This window comes from Oreochromis aureus, linkage group 3 (assembly GCF_013358895.1).
Source record: "Oreochromis aureus strain Israel breed Guangdong linkage group 3, ZZ_aureus, whole genome shotgun sequence".
Taxonomy (NCBI): domain Eukaryota; kingdom Metazoa; phylum Chordata; class Actinopteri; order Cichliformes; family Cichlidae; genus Oreochromis; species Oreochromis aureus.
Genome location: NC_052944.1, coordinates 111964467 through 111982186, shown reverse-complemented (window position 1 = coordinate 111982186; position 17720 = coordinate 111964467). Strand labels below are relative to the sequence as shown.

The 17720-nt window shown below is 41.2% G+C and overlaps 1 protein-coding gene and 1 long non-coding RNA gene across 3 annotated transcripts; both read right to left on the bottom strand.

The window, feature by feature from the left end:
• Positions 1 to 237: 237 nt before the first annotated feature.
• Positions 238 to 8995, bottom strand: LOC120437868. Of its 2 annotated transcripts, none has more exons than XR_005611453.1 (6): positions 8941 to 8995; positions 7958 to 8832; positions 1203 to 1253; positions 934 to 1128; positions 749 to 857; positions 238 to 629 (listed from the first exon to the last, which is right to left on the bottom strand). It is a non-coding gene; the product is annotated as an uncharacterized LOC120437868 (long non-coding RNA). The 2 variants fall into 2 exon arrangements; XR_005611454.1 differs by lacking the exon at positions 8941 to 8995 and having other exon boundaries at positions 7958 to 8018; positions 8767 to 8776.
• A 1053-nt stretch (positions 8996 to 10048) lies between these two features.
• On the bottom strand, positions 10049 to 13082 carry LOC120437863. The gene is made up of 2 exons (XM_039608431.1): positions 10592 to 13082; positions 10049 to 10492 (listed from the first exon to the last, which is right to left on the bottom strand). Exons 1-2 carry the CDS (start codon positions 11790 to 11792, stop codon positions 10263 to 10265), a joined length of 1431 nt encoding a protein of 476 aa, XP_039464365.1. The 5' UTR covers positions 11793 to 13082; the 3' UTR covers positions 10049 to 10262.
• Between the last annotated feature and the right edge of the window lie 4638 nt (positions 13083 to 17720).

The window sequence follows — 17720 nt, the reverse complement described above, 5'->3', positions numbered from 1 at the left end:
GGTCCACTGCAGTGCAGTAGTAAAAAAAAAAGAATAAGTGAAGTGGCCACAAATGGCCAGGATAGATCCCAGAGTGTTAATGTTTAAAATGTATAAAGATATTATTGATTACAATTCTTTACTGTTAATATCAACAATAAGCTTTTTATTTTGAAATTACAAGTATAAAAAAATGCTGTTACATTTACATTTAATGCTGTTACACTGTAATGCTTTATTATAAGTATGGACATGGAATCAAGTGAACAACATTTTGAAATAAGTTTAATTGGAATTTTGTACTATTCAAAAACAAAACAAAAAACAACAACAACATATTAAACAAACAAACAAACACAGCCAGTTCCTTCATTTGTCCACTACATGTCAAACATAGCACTGACCCTTAGTCCCTGCTCATCAGCACATGCTTTCAAAAAGAGCTCCATGTCCTCTGCAAACTGAAAAACAAAGAGGAACAAGTCCCTTGCTCCAGTGTCTTCTTCCTCGGACATGTCTCTTAAGACCCTCTGCTGGTCGCCTTGATTTAAGGACAGGTATTTTGGCATTGTTACGTGTCCACGGAAAAGTGCCTTATTTTGGACAACCCACTGCACAGCAGGACGCAGATCTTTAACAACTGCTGGCTCCTGTGTCAGACAAATGGGGATAAAAACATAGCTATTTCTCTGTTGCAGAACAGTTTTTTAACAGTTATTCAAATGTCACTAACCATGTAATTACACTACTGTCTAAAGTGAATACTGACCTGACTGACTTCCTGGAACTTGCGCTTTTTCAGTCTGAAAATGGGCACGTGTTGTCCTTCAAGCACAGCTTTGGCTTCCTCTCTCCAGTGTGCAAATAGCTTGCCAGAGCTTAACAGAAAATTTTGATATTGTTAAGGTGTGTAAACTTTGACACAACATAGAACAGAAGTCAAAATATAAATACCTCCTGAGATCAAAGTTCTCCATCAACAGCAAGCACCACCATTTACGCAAGTAGGGCATGTCTGACTGTAAAATATTAATATGAAACATATTTAACAACTTTCAAAAAGATTCAAGACTCCATTGCTGTGAAACTAAATAGAATACTTACTATAGTGTAGTCAAATGGTGCATCCAGTGCCACGTACAGAGCAGACTATTTGGAAGAAAAAATAAAAATGTAATTTTTTTAGAACTGTATGAATTTCAAGAAGAGAAGAGAAAAATTACCATCAGCATGAAGATCCCACAGTCAACTCCATAGTCTTGGCTTGGAAAACCCTGTATTACATTGAAAATAAAGGCTCATTAATAAAATCCCTTAAAAGAAGACTAGAGTAATTCATATTATTTTTTTTTTTTCCTCTTTATTTATAGTTTTGCACATGTAATTTAACATATCAGGCCCAATACAACAAGTACCAACCGATACAAAGACATATATCAAGACAGATTAGGCCATTAAAATTCTGGTGACAACAATAAAACAGATAAAATAAAATAAAAAAAGGGAAAAAGGAAGAAAAACAAAAAACAACAACCCACACATAGAAAACAACAGGAAAAACCCAAAGAAAAAAAATAAAATAAAATAAAATATCAATCAATTCCCCACCAAAACCAGAACAAAGTTTAGTCTGTTGTAAGTGTTTTCAATGAGTTGAAGTAAATGATAAAAGGTTGCCACACCTGTGAGAACTTATTAACATTTCCTCTGAGTCTGAATTTTATTTTCTCCAATTTTAAAAAGAACATAACATCTTCCAGCCAACGTGATCGGGCTGGAGGGTGAGGAGCTTTCCAAGACAGCAAAATTCGACGTCGTGCCAGCAGTGAAGTGAAAGCGATAATATCCAGTTGCTTACGACTAAGGTTTAGGGTAGCATCTTCAGAAACACCAAAAATGGCAACTAGTGGGCATGGTTTGAGAGTAACGCTCAAAACATGAGAGAGCACCTCAAAGTAAAAAGTCCAGTATAATTGAAGTGACGGGCAGGCAAAAAACATATGAGTTAAATCACAGGGGGAGGTGTTGCATCTGTTGCACAGGTATATTTTAGATAGTCTAGATCTTGAGAAGTGTAATCTGTATACCGTCTTAAACTGAATAAGGGAGAGTCTTGCACATGAGGCCGAGGAATGAATTTTGTCAATTACTTTGTCCCAGTAACCTTCAACAAACTGAAGACCCAGTTCCTGTTCCCAACTCGAAGCAATTTTATTGGTTGAGTAATTGCCCGATGCCATAATTAAAGTATATATTTGTGATATTAGAGCCTTACTGTGAGGCTTCAACTGGAATAAGTCTTCCCACCAAGGCTTGAGAGGCTGACTTGGAAACTCTGGCAAGATAGAAGATGCACAGTGTCTTATTTGAAAGTAGCGGAACAAATGATACGAGGGCAAATCATACAAAGAACAAAGGTCACTAAAGCTGAGAAAAATGTTATCTTTAAAAAGGTCATAAAAACATTTGATACCTTTTCTTGCCCAAATACAGAAGCAGGAGTCCACCAGGGACGGGGGGAAGAGGTGGTTGTTGCAGATTGGGGTCAGAGCAGAAGCAGAGACTGAATTGAAGTGACGCCGGAATTGATACCATATTTTTAGAGAGCCAATTAGAACAGGGTTGTCTGTGAATTGTAACAGGGAAACAGGAAGGGATGAAAATAATAGTGCTGAGAGTGAGGAAGAGAAACATGATTGAGCCTCAAGGCAACACCAAGTAGCTTGAGGATCATTCAGCCAATAGGTATACTTCTGAATAGGGCTGCCACGATTAGTCGACTAGTCACGATTACGTCGACTATTAAAATCGTCGACGACTAATTTAATAGTCGACGCGTCGTTTGAAGCTTTGTAAGATCCCAAAAGCGCGAGGAATAAGTAGTAGTATTTAAGAGTGTAATAACGGACTGAAACAGAAGATGGCAGCACTGCATGTACAAGGATGCCAGCTGCCGTTAAACCCGAAGAAGAAGAAACTGTGTCCCAGAATTCATAGCGCGGCCCAGCGCAGTTGTCAACAATGGCGGCAGCTAGTTAGTTTTAATATTACTCTTATTATTCTTTCTGGGTCACAAAATAAACGTTTAACATATTTTCAGGTGAGAATGTAGCTGTGTAAACCTCAAATATCTGCTCAGTCTATCAAGACACCACGTATTTTCAAAAGCGCTCCGACGCTGGAGACGCGTCTGTTACCCACCAGCTCGATAGCGAGCCGAGGTTCTAGGCTCATTAGAGTCGGTGAGAACACCGGACTCCCGGCAAATCGTTTTCAAACTCACCGCCGTCTTTCGCTACTCAGGTTAAACATGTAATATAAGTCACTTAGATAACTTAAAAATGTTATTGTTTGGCTTTTTTTTAGTATTTTATTTGTTCCTGAGTAAATTGGTTTGGCTGAGAAATAAAGTTATAGTTTTTGCACAGATGAATAAACGTCAAGCAGACAACTGATTATCAGAAGTGTGAGATGCTCGAGAATATACTCCGTGTCCTGTTATATTTTAGATAGCAAGGAGCAGACGGCTGAGTTTATTAAACTTCACTGAAACAATCTGCAAATTTCATTAAAAGTGTAATAAACTATCATCTTGTCTTTATTTTTAGTTAGCACATACCTTAAACACTTCAAGCTGTAAGCTAATGATAGTTATATAAGAGCAGACGCATGCTGGTGCAATAAGCTGTACATTTTACGTCCAATGGATGCATGATCTGATTAGTCGACTAATCGCAAAAATAATCGGTGACTAGTCGACTATCAAAATAATCGTTTGTGGCAGCCCTACTTCTGAATGTTGGCTGCCCAATAATAAAACATCAAGTTGGGCAGAGCAAGACCCCCACTGAGCTTACCCTGTTGTAGTAAGGTCATACTAATTCTGGGGGTCTTATTAGCCCATATAAATGATGAAAACATTCGATTCACAGATTTGAAAAAGGATTTAGGTAGAAACAATGGGATACTCTGAAAAAGATAGAGGAATTTGGGTAGAATATTCATTTTTATAATATTAATCCTGCCAAGAAGTGATACAGGAAGATTCGCCCACCTTTGAAAAGCCAACCTTACATAGGTCAGCAAAGGGTTGAAATTTGCTGTTCGCAAAGCTTTAAATGAAGTGGTAATATGCACTCCTAGATATCTAAAGCCTGAAGAAGCTAGGTGGAAATTCAAATCTGTTTGTCTAAGCTCTTGTGCAGCTGGGTTTATAGGAAAACATTCACTTTTTGTATATTAATCTTGTACCCAGAGAAAGAGCCAAAATTCAGAAGTATTTTCATTATAGAGGATAAATGAATTGTTGGATTTCTAACATATAGCAATAAGTCATCTGCATATAGAGCAACCCTATATTCGCAGACGACCACGAATAACCCCTTGAAACAGAGGCGAGGTTCTGAGAGTCACAGAGAGAGGCTCTATTGCTAAAGTGAAAAGTAAAGGTGAGAGTGGACAACCTTGACGTGTACCACGTGATAGAGTAAAATACTCAGAATTCACATTATTAGTACAAACAGATGCCAATGGCGTAGTATATAAAAGATGAATCCAAGATATAAAACTGTCACCAAAACCAAATTTCTTCAAGACTGCAAAAAGATACCCCCATTCCACTCGATCGAATGCTTTTTCGGCATCCAATGAGAGCACCACCTCAGGGACGGTGCTATGATTTTTGGAATAAATTATATTAAGAAGGGACCGTATATTAAAGAAGGAATGTCTTCCTTTAATAAAGCCTGTCTGTTCGTCTGATATAATAGAAGGGAGAACTCTTTCCAGACAGGTTGCTAGCAGTTTGGATAAGATTTTAAAGTCTACATTAAGAAGGCTTATTGGTCGATAGGAGCCACAACAAGTAGGATCCTTTCCTTCTTTATGCAGTAATGAGATAGAAGCCTGTCTTAGTGTCTGAGGGAGAGAGCCGCGTTTCAGTGACTCCTCAAAAACCGACAGCAGCAAAGGGGCCAGTTTTAAGTGGAATTTTTTATAAAATTCAGCGGGGAACCCATCGGGACCAGGGGACTTTCCAGACTGTAAGGATGTGATTGATGATATAACCTCATCCGCAGTGAGCGGTGCATCAATTTCTGCTGCTGTTGAGGTTGTAATTGTAGGGGTATCCAGTTTGTTAAGAAACTGGTTCATATCTATAGAATTAGAGGGGAACTCTGATGTATACAGAGAACTATAAAATGACTTAAAAATTGAGTTGATTTCCGTTGGATCAGAAGTCAAAGTTCCCGATTCATTTTTAATTTGCAAAATTTGGCGAGATGCCGATTGGTGACGTAGCTGGTGGGCTAGCAGACGAGAGGCTTTATCGCCATGTTCATAATAGTTGCCACGGGACCGTAATAACAATTGCTCTGCATCATCGTGGGTTGACAGGAGACTGAACTCAGATTGTAGGTTAAGACGCTTCTTATATATTTCAGGTGAGGGAGTTTGAGCGTGTTGCCGGTCTAGAGCTTGAATTTTGGCAGAAAGTTCATTTTGCTTAGCTTTCTTTGATTTAGATAGGTGAGATGAATAGGAAATAATTTGGCCCCTGAGGTATGCTTTAAGTGTTTCCCAAAGTAGAGACTTAGAGATGTCCTCAGACTCATTCGTAGTTAAAAAATCATCAATTGCAGATGAGATATAGTCACAGAAAGCTGAATCAGACAAGAGTAGAGAGTTCAATCTCCATGGATGCTGAGGTCTATAGCCTGGAGACAAAGCCATATCCAGGACCAAAGGAGCATGATCAGATATAACAATCGGAAAATATTCAGAGTTGCAAACTTTAGAAGCCATGGAGCCATTTATAAAAAAGTAGTCGATGCGAGAATATGTGTGATGGACATTTGAAAAAAAGGAATATTGTCTGGCTTGGGGATTAAAAAACCTCCAAGGATCAATGTATCCATTTTGGGTCATAAAATGTGAGAAAGCCTTGGACATAGCAGATGGTGCTTTAGAGCCAGTGGCAGATTTGTCTAAAGCTGGGTCAATAACGCAGTTTAAGTCACCTCCGAAGATCAGGAGGTGCGTATTTAAGTCAGGAATCATCCTCAAAAGATTATTAGCAAACAGAGCGTTGTCAAAGTTTGGGGCATAGACGTTCACTAAAACAACTGGGTTATTCATGAGGGTCCCTACAACAATTAAATATCGTCCATTTTTGTCAGCAATCAATTTAGTGAAAGAAAAATGTATTTTATTCCTAATTAAGATTGCCACTCCTCTGGCTCTAGTATCAAAGTTTGAGTGAAACATATGACCTATCCATGGAGGTTTAAGTCTTCTATGATCTTTGACTCGCAAATGAGTCTCCTGGAGAAAGGCTACATCTGCATTGAGATGTTTTAAGTGACTGAGAACCCGAGATCTCTTTACCGGACCGTTCAAGCCTTTAACATTCCAAGACAAAAATCTAATAGTACTATTGTTAGTGCTATAACTAGCCATATATATGTTTTACTGAAATCTGGTGACAATGACAAGATGACTGTACATGGGAGGGGACAAGAGAGAACAAAACAAAACAAACAAAAAAAAGAAAGAAAAAAAAACAAACACAAAAAAACAAAAAACAAACCCACATACAACCAAAGCAAACAAACACAGGAACAATAACATTCCCCCACCCCACCCACTAGGTCCCATTTCTGAACTAAGGTGACCGCAGTGTATTCCCAACAACTTCAACCTCCTAGCCCAAACTCCTGCTACATAGAAACTCCATACAACCTTAACTTTGAAGTACCAAGTGTATATCCCAATATGAATCAAACCTTCTAGGGATCAGTGAACATTAATTCAAAATATTACAAAAGAAACATAAGAACCAGGTGTTAAAACGGTGACAACTAGTATACCATGAAATAACAGAAATATACAGTGCTTGCCTGCCTTCTCTGTAATCGTCCGATTGCCTGTAAGTCAACAAGGATTCAAGTCACTTTACTCGTAGCTGTCAGTCACTGTGGCCTTTGAGCTTCAGCCTCGTTCCTCAAGCCCTGCACGAACCTATCGGCTTCTGAAGCAGACGTAAACCACTTCTTCTCCCTGTGGGCAGAACAATGCGCAGTTTAGCCGGGAAGAGGAGCGAGGCTTAAATCCTCGCTTATAAAGTTCAGACATTGCGTCTTTAAACTCAGCTTGGTTCTTCACCACCTCCGGGCTGTAATCTTCATATAGCCGGATCCTATGGCGTTGTAGCTGAGCTCGCTTTTCACGAGCTTCACGGATTACCAGGTCTTTAATTTGGTACCGATGAAATCGCAGAATAACCGGCCGTGGTTTCGTTGATTTCGGAACTGGACTCCGGTGCGCCCTGTCCAGCTCGGGCGGTGAGGGAAGCACCTGCGCTCCGAAAACATCGACGAGGAGCTGAGAAAAGAAAGCTGTCGGGCGTGGGCCTTCAATGTCCTCAGGTAATCCCACAAGTCGTATATTCTGCCTTCTGCTGCGACCTTCCAAGTCTGCCACCTTGGATTTTAGCCAGTTGTTGTCTTTGCGAAGCGTAGAGCATTCGGACTCCAATTGGTCCAGACGTTGGTCAAATTCAGTGTATGTCGATTCCAAAGAATTAATCGTTGACCGTGGTCCTGCACTGCAGACTGCACATTGTCTAACTTAGAGGACAAGTCCTCAAAGGATGACTTAAAGTCCGCTAGCAATGCAGCTCTATGCTCCTCGAGCATTAAGCTAATCTCGGCTGCAGTAACAGGTGCCGCAGGTGTCGAGGTTTCTCGGTCTCGGTCTTGTTTCCCCTTTGACTTCGTCATTCTTTAGGTCTTCGGTAGTCGACAAAGGCAAAAGACATCCAAAACTGGGAATCAAAATCTCAAAGAAGTAGGTTCGTTAGGTAAATGCTGAGCCGTGTAGCGGAGCGGACCTAAAACACGTCTACCCAGTAAACGCCATTACCGGAAGCCCCCCGAGTAATTCGTATTATTCACCATACACTTAAACTAGCACATACCTTCAAGTCAAAGCTCTTTTTTTCTGACCACTGCCCAGGAATGATCTTCACTGCAAGATTCCTTTTTTCAAGACAGTTACATTCACAAGTTAACAGACATCATCATGATGGGTGTGAAATGTTTATTGCTAATAGCACCAACTATAACTACAGGCCTTAGGAACACAACCTCAACAAAACAGCATAACAAAATGAAAAAGTACAGTCACATGCTCACAGTTGGTCAAAATTAAGCATTTTCAGCTTTAATTTCAGGTTGGCATATTTTACAAACTAATATTTAATGGTGTTTTATGTTAAACTAGAACATTTGAAGACCTTATTTATGTATGAAACTCATCTAAAGACAGCATCACTGACTTGATCAGAATGTGAAGATGAGAAATAGAATAAAATGTTGAAGCATCATGCTGATATAGTTTATAAAAAAAGCATGTGAGTGTACTGTATGTGTGAACACTAAAGATCAGCAGAACATGATCCGGGATGCACTTAACCTGGAACACTGAACAGGTTCCTGAAAACTCTGGAACAAACCAAAAATGCTTATAAAAATGTGACCTCAAAAGTGAAACATATTGTTGGCCACCAAATCCTGCCTTTGTGTATAAGGGGTCAAGAAAGAGGATTTCTCTTTTAGGTGGCTTCAGTACCTAAAAGACAGTTAGCCATGACTTCAAACCTGAAAACAATGTCATTGCAAGCGATCATAATCAAAGACTTTTTAAACTGCGTCATAAATGCTTGAATACATCTCAAACACATAGCAAAATTCAAACAGTTTGTATGTGTCAAAAAACAAGACTTACACACAACTGGTAATGACCAGGTGTCCAGAGAGGGAGAACTATGATGTCCATCCTCTGAGCATCAGTCTGAAACAGAATTTTATTTTTAAGTATTCTGTATATGAACTCTCACCAAAGTTATAAAAAAAATAATTTTGATTACTTGCTTGTTTCTTTAAAGGACGGTACACTTACAGGAAAGGACTGCAATGGATCACAGCCATAGGGTGCAAGCGAAGTCCGGGTGACATACAGATTTTCTATGTAAATGCTTATCCCCTAGAATGTAAAAACAGCACATATAAAACAACAACTCTTTAAATTAAAGCTTGACAATCATCATATACAACATACAGTACCTTTGACTGAACAATTTTAGTGATAAGCTCAAAACAGCCATTTCCAATCTGAAACAGAAAAAATCATCAAAAAAATGAATGTACACTTTATTATTTCATATTCATGGAAACAACATACTTACAGTCGATTCCATTTGTTTGTTTAAACCCAGTGTCCAAAAATCTGCCCGCGTGATGCATCCAGAAGACGTTTCAACAATCAGCTCATCTTTGGGTCTGCTGATGTCCAGAACATAGTTGAGCTAAAAAAAAACAGAGGTGTCATAGACTGTGGATGACAAAATCAGATAAGCACTAAAAGTTGCACTTTGCGACATCTGAAAACTTTAACATACAAGCTACATACAACATACAATTTTCTCACCACTCCAACCTGACAGTCATTAGGGAAAACTGTAAATGGAACAACCCCAGAACTTTATGTCACATATTCTGAAAACTTCAAAGCAATGTTACCTTTTGTTTGGCGAGTTCATCCATCAGACGGTCTTCTGTGACACTGCTAAGCTTTGCTTCATGTGAAGAGCTTGTTCTTACTTTTTGAAACTCTGTGTTAAGCACAATGTCACTTGTTCGAGTTTCACTCCCGATCCATGGTGCCCAGTTCGTGTAACTTGGTGGAACTGAAAATGGATTCTTCACGCCGCCTACAGAAAATGGCATGTTTTTAACTACAATCTAAATTACTTTAAAACACTGAATGACTTTCAATAAGTGTTTGCCATCACTCACTTGGAAAAAACCCACGGCTTATCATTTCCAGGTGAATAGAGTTCCAAAAACCTTCAATGTCATGTTCACCATTGAAGTCTTCCGGGGCTTTGAGGTCACTCACTATAATAAATTGACTCATAAGAACAAGCGCATAATGTACACAATGAACTATAAACACAAATGTACATTAAACTTACCTGCTAACTTGAACACCCCTTTTCTGTGCAAGTCCATAACTACCAAAGGGGGGGGAAACCCACAGTTTATGCAGGAGTACATGTATTCTGCGTCTGTCAAAGCCTCAAAATGGCAATAAGCATGAAAAATGGTATCCCTAGAAGGAAACTTCACTCTTCTTAAGCCCTCCAATGAGTCAATGACCCTTGAAGCGGATACATGGTTCTGTAATATGACAATAGAGTGAAGAAGACTGTGATTACACAGTTATTTAAATTTGGGCACCAACATATAATGACACAAACACATTTTTAAAGCAATCTTTAGATGAGTATATTTTATTTTTGCGATCCTCACCTGCAGATTTTCTCTCAAAAAAAGGCAAAGTTCAAGAGACAAAACAACGTGGTTGTCAAAGTTGTGAAGCCCATCTGTCCACTCCTGGTATCTGTAGACCATGTGGCACTGAGGACACGATCTATGGTGTGTTGAAACATCTGTTAAAGACAAATCACATTAATGTCAAAACATTAGTATAGGAACAATTATAACTAATAATTTCACACTGATATTTACTCTTATTCATTAAAACTTACTCTCAATCACTCCCATCATGCTGACAATCCTCGCTTTATTGGTAACTAGAACAGCCTCATCAAGTTTTGGGTGCTCTGGGCACACCTGGCACAACGTTTCACATGGAAAGAGCCGTTTCTGATGATCCATTTTCTGTGAGATGACATGTTCTGGAAGAGATCCAGGAATTTTTTTCTCTTTAAAAATATAGCGTATACTCCGTTCGACGGCAGCATTGTCCTTAAAGGAAGAACTCTCCTGAGTGATCTGTGATGGGGTGCTTGATGATAGTGGTACAGTTGATTTGAAGATGTCTCTCTGTGTCTGGAAGAGATGCCATTTAGCTATGCTTTTATGAGGACATGATATTCGTGGCTTTGCACAAGCACAATGCCAGGTGTTCCTCAGAGCATTGTAAGTCACAAATATTCTGCCAAGACGGCAGAAACTGTGTATTTCCGGCTCAAATACAGACAAACAGATCTGTGTTGAGGATCCACCAAAATCCACCCTCACACAAAGTGGAGCATGTGCCATCTGGGCAGCTTTCTGTCTCTTTATGCATGTAGCAGCTTTGGCCTCTCCAAAAAATTTAAGGTCCACCATTTCCATCACGATGTGCTCTTGAAGAAAAACCTCCTTTACAGTTTCTCGGCAGTAATCTAGTGAGCGAAGGTGCTCACATAAACTGAAGCCTAGTCCGCTCCGCTGGGCCAGCAACTGGTATTGCTGACATTCCTCCAGCTCACATCTGATATTGTGAGACATCCCCCATGTTTTCCTCTGAACGTGAACTGGCACAGAACACCCATGGCCAGTTCTCTGCACAGCAAATAACCCTGTAGTTTCACCTACACAAACACACTGCAGATGACTGGCCAGGCAAACATCTATTGATTGGTTGGAGTGCTTCCTCATCATGTGAGCCTTGTAGTTTTTTGTACGAAGAGTAAGGCCACAGTGGGGGCATGTCATTTTCATGGACTTTCCATCAGCTGCAATTTTATTGAACACAGAGGGTAGAGCATATGAATGTTCTAACAAAGATTCAGAAAATGGTTCAGATACCGAAGACAAAACCTTGGGGGGGAGACGGGTCTCCTCGGTGAGTGCTGCCGGAGGAATACGGGTCTCCTCTGAGGGTTCAGCAGGGAGCAGTCCTGATGATGGTGGCTGACTTGGCATTGAAGAATGCTGACAAGACAATAAATGCCTTGCCATATCCCCACGCCGTATGATTGTAATCTTACAGACAGGGCAGTGAAAGTGTCCTGTTGTCCTACAAGGCAGCCTGCACCGGCATATCAGTTTATCTGTAAGAGATAAAAAACAAACAAACAAACAAACAACAACATGTAATTTAAATGTACTGTATAGAATGCAATCAATTTATCTAACAATCAGATTGTACATGTTAACAAAAACATCCAAGCCAACCTCAATAATGAAAGCAAAATGGTATGGATCACAAAAGTTATGTCAAGAAAAGTGGTGAAAAGTAAATAAAAATATATTTTATAAAAACACAATTTTTGTTGCAGATGAATGCACTGAACTGTAGAATGTCAACAGCAGCTTTTAAGTCAACAAAGATACTGCAGAAGTGCTTAAAAAAGTGCATATTTATAACTATAAAGTATATTTAATACAAACATACCATTGAAATGCAAAGCATTTTTTATATGCCCACTTAGATGCTCCTCAATCTTTGCCCTGACACTAGGGCTGAAAGTGGGGCACAGAGGGCAGTGAAAGAGTCCTCTGCAACACGTGTTGCATTCCTGCAATTCTGGCTTTAAGGCCGAATTCCAGATTGATATGTGCATCTAAAACAGAGAGAGAGAAAAACAGATAAACACCATATACACATTTAAGTGTAGGTTTTAGCAGAAATAACAATTTACAGTTGGCATGTAAGAGATTTGGGAAGAAAATTCTTGAAAAAAACCCCCAAATATTTAACAAGACACTTTAATTTTTGAGATATGTTTCTATTGGCATATAACAGTCAATTGAACAGGGGCTAACTAAAATATGGGCAATAAAAAAGCGTACAGAATAGAATAACGAATAGAAGTATTGATAAATATATAAATCTGTTTGTGACGAAATTTACAGTGTTCACGCTAACCAAAGGTGTCAAAAGTACACACTTCCTTACTACAGTTTAGATAACTCTGTTTAAAAATAATCAAATAAAAGTAGAAGCATTGACTAGACTTTTTAGTCAAGTGGAAGTAAGACGTACAGGGTCTAAAATATAATGTATGTACAAAATTTTGAAGTAATCTTGCGTCCAAAGCACGCGTGCTGGGGCCTGATTTACAAATGTACGGATTACAAAGTACAGACACACGTGCTAAAATGTGAGAAGTAGAAGTATAAAGAAGTATACAGTAGGCACAAAAAAGTACAGCAGTAAAGTAAAGATACCAGAAAATTCTACTTAAATACAGTATTGAAGTATTCGTTACTTTGCATCTCTGACGCCAACAATAAATCATATTCTAATGCAAAATGTGTTTTGTTTTTTTTTTCTTCTCGCCCACAGAAGCCGTTAATCCAGCTATCTTACTTAAACCAGGCCCAGGAAAAAGCATATCTGTGTGTTTCTCTGCCATGGAGCACGATGAAAAAAAATTAAAATAAGAAGGAATGTTGTTGTAACGCAAATGGCAACATGATCATTGTAAGAAAACTAGACGATTCCTATAATTATGAAATCACTAACGGCAAATTTATTTAATAAAGACTCTGTCCCAACCTTTGCGATCAACTTCCACGGTATCCATGCGCGTTTCTGGCTACTGTGGAGGTCACGTGCTTCCGGCTACTGTGGAGGTCACGTGTATCCGGTTAGTGTGGAGGTCACGTGTATCCGGTTACTGTGGAGCTCCACAGCGGCTGCAGCCAGACCCTTCTCGGCTATGACTGTCCACTCAGCACCAACACAGGTAGGAGTGAGCAGTGATGAAGCAGGACTGTGGGCAAGTTTGAGCTACAATCCTATTGACTTCTCAGTTTCTCCAAAGAAAAGGGGAAAAAATCTTGGTGTTGTGAAGATGAGAGTTGGTCTTGTTGTCGTGGGGCTGGAAGGATGCTGGCAGTGAGAGGCTTCAGATTTTCATACAGTGTTCAGTAACAGAATGAGAAGAAAGCCACTGCACATGAAACAAGCTGCTCGTGGTGTTTGTTTACTGTGTTTGTGCCACAGTGTCAGATCAGTTGTAGATTCACATGCAGACTTGTTCAGTGGAACCAATGCAAGTACTACAGTACAGAGCAAAGACTAAGCAAGCCAGGAGAGCTCTACAACTTTCTGAAAGGAAATATCAGGATATTTGAGTGATAAGAAAAAGTGGATCATGCAACAATGACCCTCAGCACACAAAACAATCAAAGCAGAATAAATATAATGTTTTAGAAAAGCCGATCAAACACTTACAGGGACCTGAAGAGAGAGAAGCCAACAAAATGTCATGGCTAACAGAGGGACTCAAGCACAGACTGAGTTCTGCAAACAAAAAGGTGACAGTTTATTTACCAAAGGGGTGAACCACAGTGCTATATCAGAATCAGAGAGACTTTATTTATCCCCAAGGGGCAATTAACATACAACAGAGCAGCATGACATTGAAGATAAGGACAGGGCATAAACAGGCAAAAGGAGTGAGATAATAAATACACAGAATATACAGTATATACACAAATTACACAGTTTTAAAATTCAAGTGACTGAAAGGTGAATAAATAACTGTAAGTGACTAAAAGAATAAACTGTCAGTAGTGTAAGAAGAGTGTAGTTTATGTTTCTGGTGTAGGAAATGGTCTTATCGGCTGGAGTTAAAAAGCAGAGTGGCTTTGGGGACAAAGGTGGCTCTCCTCCTCTCAGTCCTGCAGGAAATGCAGCGGAGGCGTCGCCCAGAGGGGAGCCATTGAAATGCAGGGTGAAGAATGTGAGAGGGGTCGTTGATGATTTTGGCTGCCTGTCTAAGGGCCTGTATACTGAAAACCTGTGAAGGAGTTCTGACAGGCAGGCCAATGATTTTAGAGCACACTGATGCTGCAGTCTGTTCCTGTTCTGAAGGCTGAGGGAGTGGAACCAGCAGGTAATGGAGAAGGTCATGATGCTTTCCAGGAAGGCGTAGTAAAAAGTCATCACGATGGGTGTGCTGACTCCAAAGGAGTTGAATTTCCTAAGGAGGTATAGCCGTTGGTGGCACCTCGTGAAAATCTCCTCTGTGTTGCTAGAGAATTTCAGGTGGTTGTCAAAGATGGTTCCCAGATATTTGTACTCCTCAACTACCTCCACTGGCTTCCCATGGATAGTGGTGGTGACTGAAGCAGCCAGATCCCTCTGCCTACTGGAGAAGGTCACCACAATCTCTTTGGTTTTGCTCACGTTAAGTTCAAGTTTGGAGTTGTCACACCACTCTACAAACTCCTGAAGAGTGGGCCCGTGGTGTTGTGACTGACAGCAGTGACAGGAGAACTGTGTCGTCAGCATATTTTACCAGGTGACAGTTGGGCTGTGTGGATCTGCAGTCATCTGTGTAGAGGATGAAGAGCAGGGGGAGAGCACACAGCCCTGGGGTGAGCCAATGCAGGTGGAACGGAGACCGGAAAGAGAGTTGTTGACCCGAACTTTCTGAGTACTGTTGGTCAAAAAGTCCAGTATCCAAAGGGTTAGCTGATCATCCAGGGGAAATCGGGAGGAAAGTTTAGTGGCCAGGATATGAGGCTGCAGAGTGTTGAACGCTGATGAGAAATCAGCTTTAATGCATCTGGTACAGAGCCATAGCATTTATCCAAAGTCTTCCCCTGGCATGTGCTGCATGTAACATACTGTTGGTATCCTTTGAGCGACTTGTCTGGGGAACAGTGGTTGAAATCACCCTGGATGAACTTGGGAGAGTCCGGTGATAATTGTTCTAGTTTGTACAGAGTGTTGGTGATGTACTCTGTGGCTTTAGCTGCATCAGCCTTGGGGTGGATGTAAACCAAGATGATGAAAAGCTGTGGGAATTCTCTGGGGAGGTAGTAGGGGTGCAGGGAAACAGCCAGAAGCTTGATGTCACAGCTTCTCCCTCACAGTGACTGTAGAGCACCAGCTGTTGTTTTACATACAGACACAAGCTGCCACCATGTTGCTTCCTGGTGCGTTCGCAATCTCTGTCCATATGAAGAGGTGGTGAAAAGCCATCAATGTGCAGCATGTCGTCGTCGTCGCTGTTGTTTAACCACAATTCCCTAAAAGCCAGAACGGAGGCAGTTCTGTACTCATGCAGGTGGTTGACGCAGGCTTGCAGCTCGTTCAGCTTGGAGCGGAGAAGCCTCACATTAGCAAGTATAATGGACGGGAGCGCTTGTTTGTTTGTCTCCCTCTTGAGCCTGGCTCTCACCCCACTCTTCTTTAATCCCCTCCTGGTTACCTTATTATTATGAGTTTTTTGATTTCCGTGTCCACAGAGTATTTCCTCGGGAAAGTAGTCCGTGGGAGCGGAGCGGAAAAGCCGTAGGCTGGGCTGCAGCTGCAGCTGGATGAGGGAGTCTCTGGTGTAGGTGAGCCTTGGGGTCATGTCAAGTGTCGAAAACAAGTCCGAAAAGGAAAAGAACACAAATATACCGAGTAGAGGGCGTAAAACAACAACGAAAATAGCATTAAAGTTAGAAAAAGAACGCAAAACTGCTCAGCTGACTGGCCGGTCGACCGCACGAGCAGCGACCCGGAACCGGAAAATCGGGGTTTTAACCTGCCTTAGTACCACTGGAAGTTCCTGTCAAGGTGGCCTATGACTCAATGCCCCACACATGGATCCTTGAATGCCTAGACTTACACAAGATCAACAGGACCGTAAGAGCCTTCATGAGAAACTCAGTGGGGATTTGGCAGACAACACTAGAGGCCAACTTCAAGCCTATAGACCCAGTCACCATCTACCAAGGAGATGCTCTGTCCTCACTGCTGAACCCCCTCATTGAGTTCATCAACAAGACTGGCTATGGATAACGACTACGGAATGGAACAGTGGTCAGCCACCTCCTGTACATGGATGACATCAAGTTGTATGCCAAGAGTGAACGAGACGTTGACTCACTGATCCACACTACCAGGATATACAGCAATGACATTGGAATGCCATTCAGACTGGAGAAATGTAGTCAAATGATAACAAAGAGAGGGAAGGTAGTCAGAACTAAGGGGATCAAACTACCAGAAGGCAACATTGCAGACATAGAGGAAAGCTACAAGTTCCTGGGGATCCCGCAGGCAAATGGGAACCATGAAGAGGCCACTAGGAAAGCTGCGGCCCAAGGAGGAGTCTTGACAACAAGACAAAGAAGCTTCTGACCATGCATGGAGGGTTTCAGTCCAAGTCCTGCACCCTGAGGCTGTATTCTAAGCAGAAGAAAGGAAGGAAGCCAGGGACTAATGAGTGTCAGCACCACCTCAGGAAGAGGCCCCAACTGACTGTGCTAAGGGAATACCTCAGGCAGCAGAAACCCAAGAAAGAGGAGGAAGAGAAAGAACCATTATGAAAGGCAGGCCCCTGCACGGTATGTACCACCAGCAGATAGAGGAGGTGGCTGACATCTAGAAATTCTATCAGTTGCTGGACAAAGCTGGACTGAAAGACAGCACAGAGGCACTAATCATTTTGAGGAACAAGCTCTGCGCACAAGATCCATAGAGGCTCCAGTCTGTTACACCAGGCAAGACTCCAGGTGCAGGCTGTGTAAAGATTACCCTGAGACAATCCAGCACATAACAGCAGGGTGTAAGATGCTAGCAGATGCTACATGGAATGCCATAACCAAGTGGCCAACATAGTATACAGAAATATCTGTGCCAAGTAGGGCCTGGAAGTCTCGAGGTCAAAATGGGAGGTGCCCCGAAGGGTGGTGGAGAGTGACCAAGCTAAGATGCGGTAGGACTTCCAGATACAGACGGATAAAATGGTGGTGGCTCACCAACTGGACATAGTGGTGGTAGACAAACAGAAGAAGACTGCTGTAGTGATAGATGTAGCGCTTCCGAATGACAGCAATATCAGGAAAAAGGAACACGAGAAGCTTGAGAAATACCAAGGGATCAGAGAAAGGCTCGAGAAGACGTGAAGGGCGAAGGTAACAGTAGTCACAGTGGTA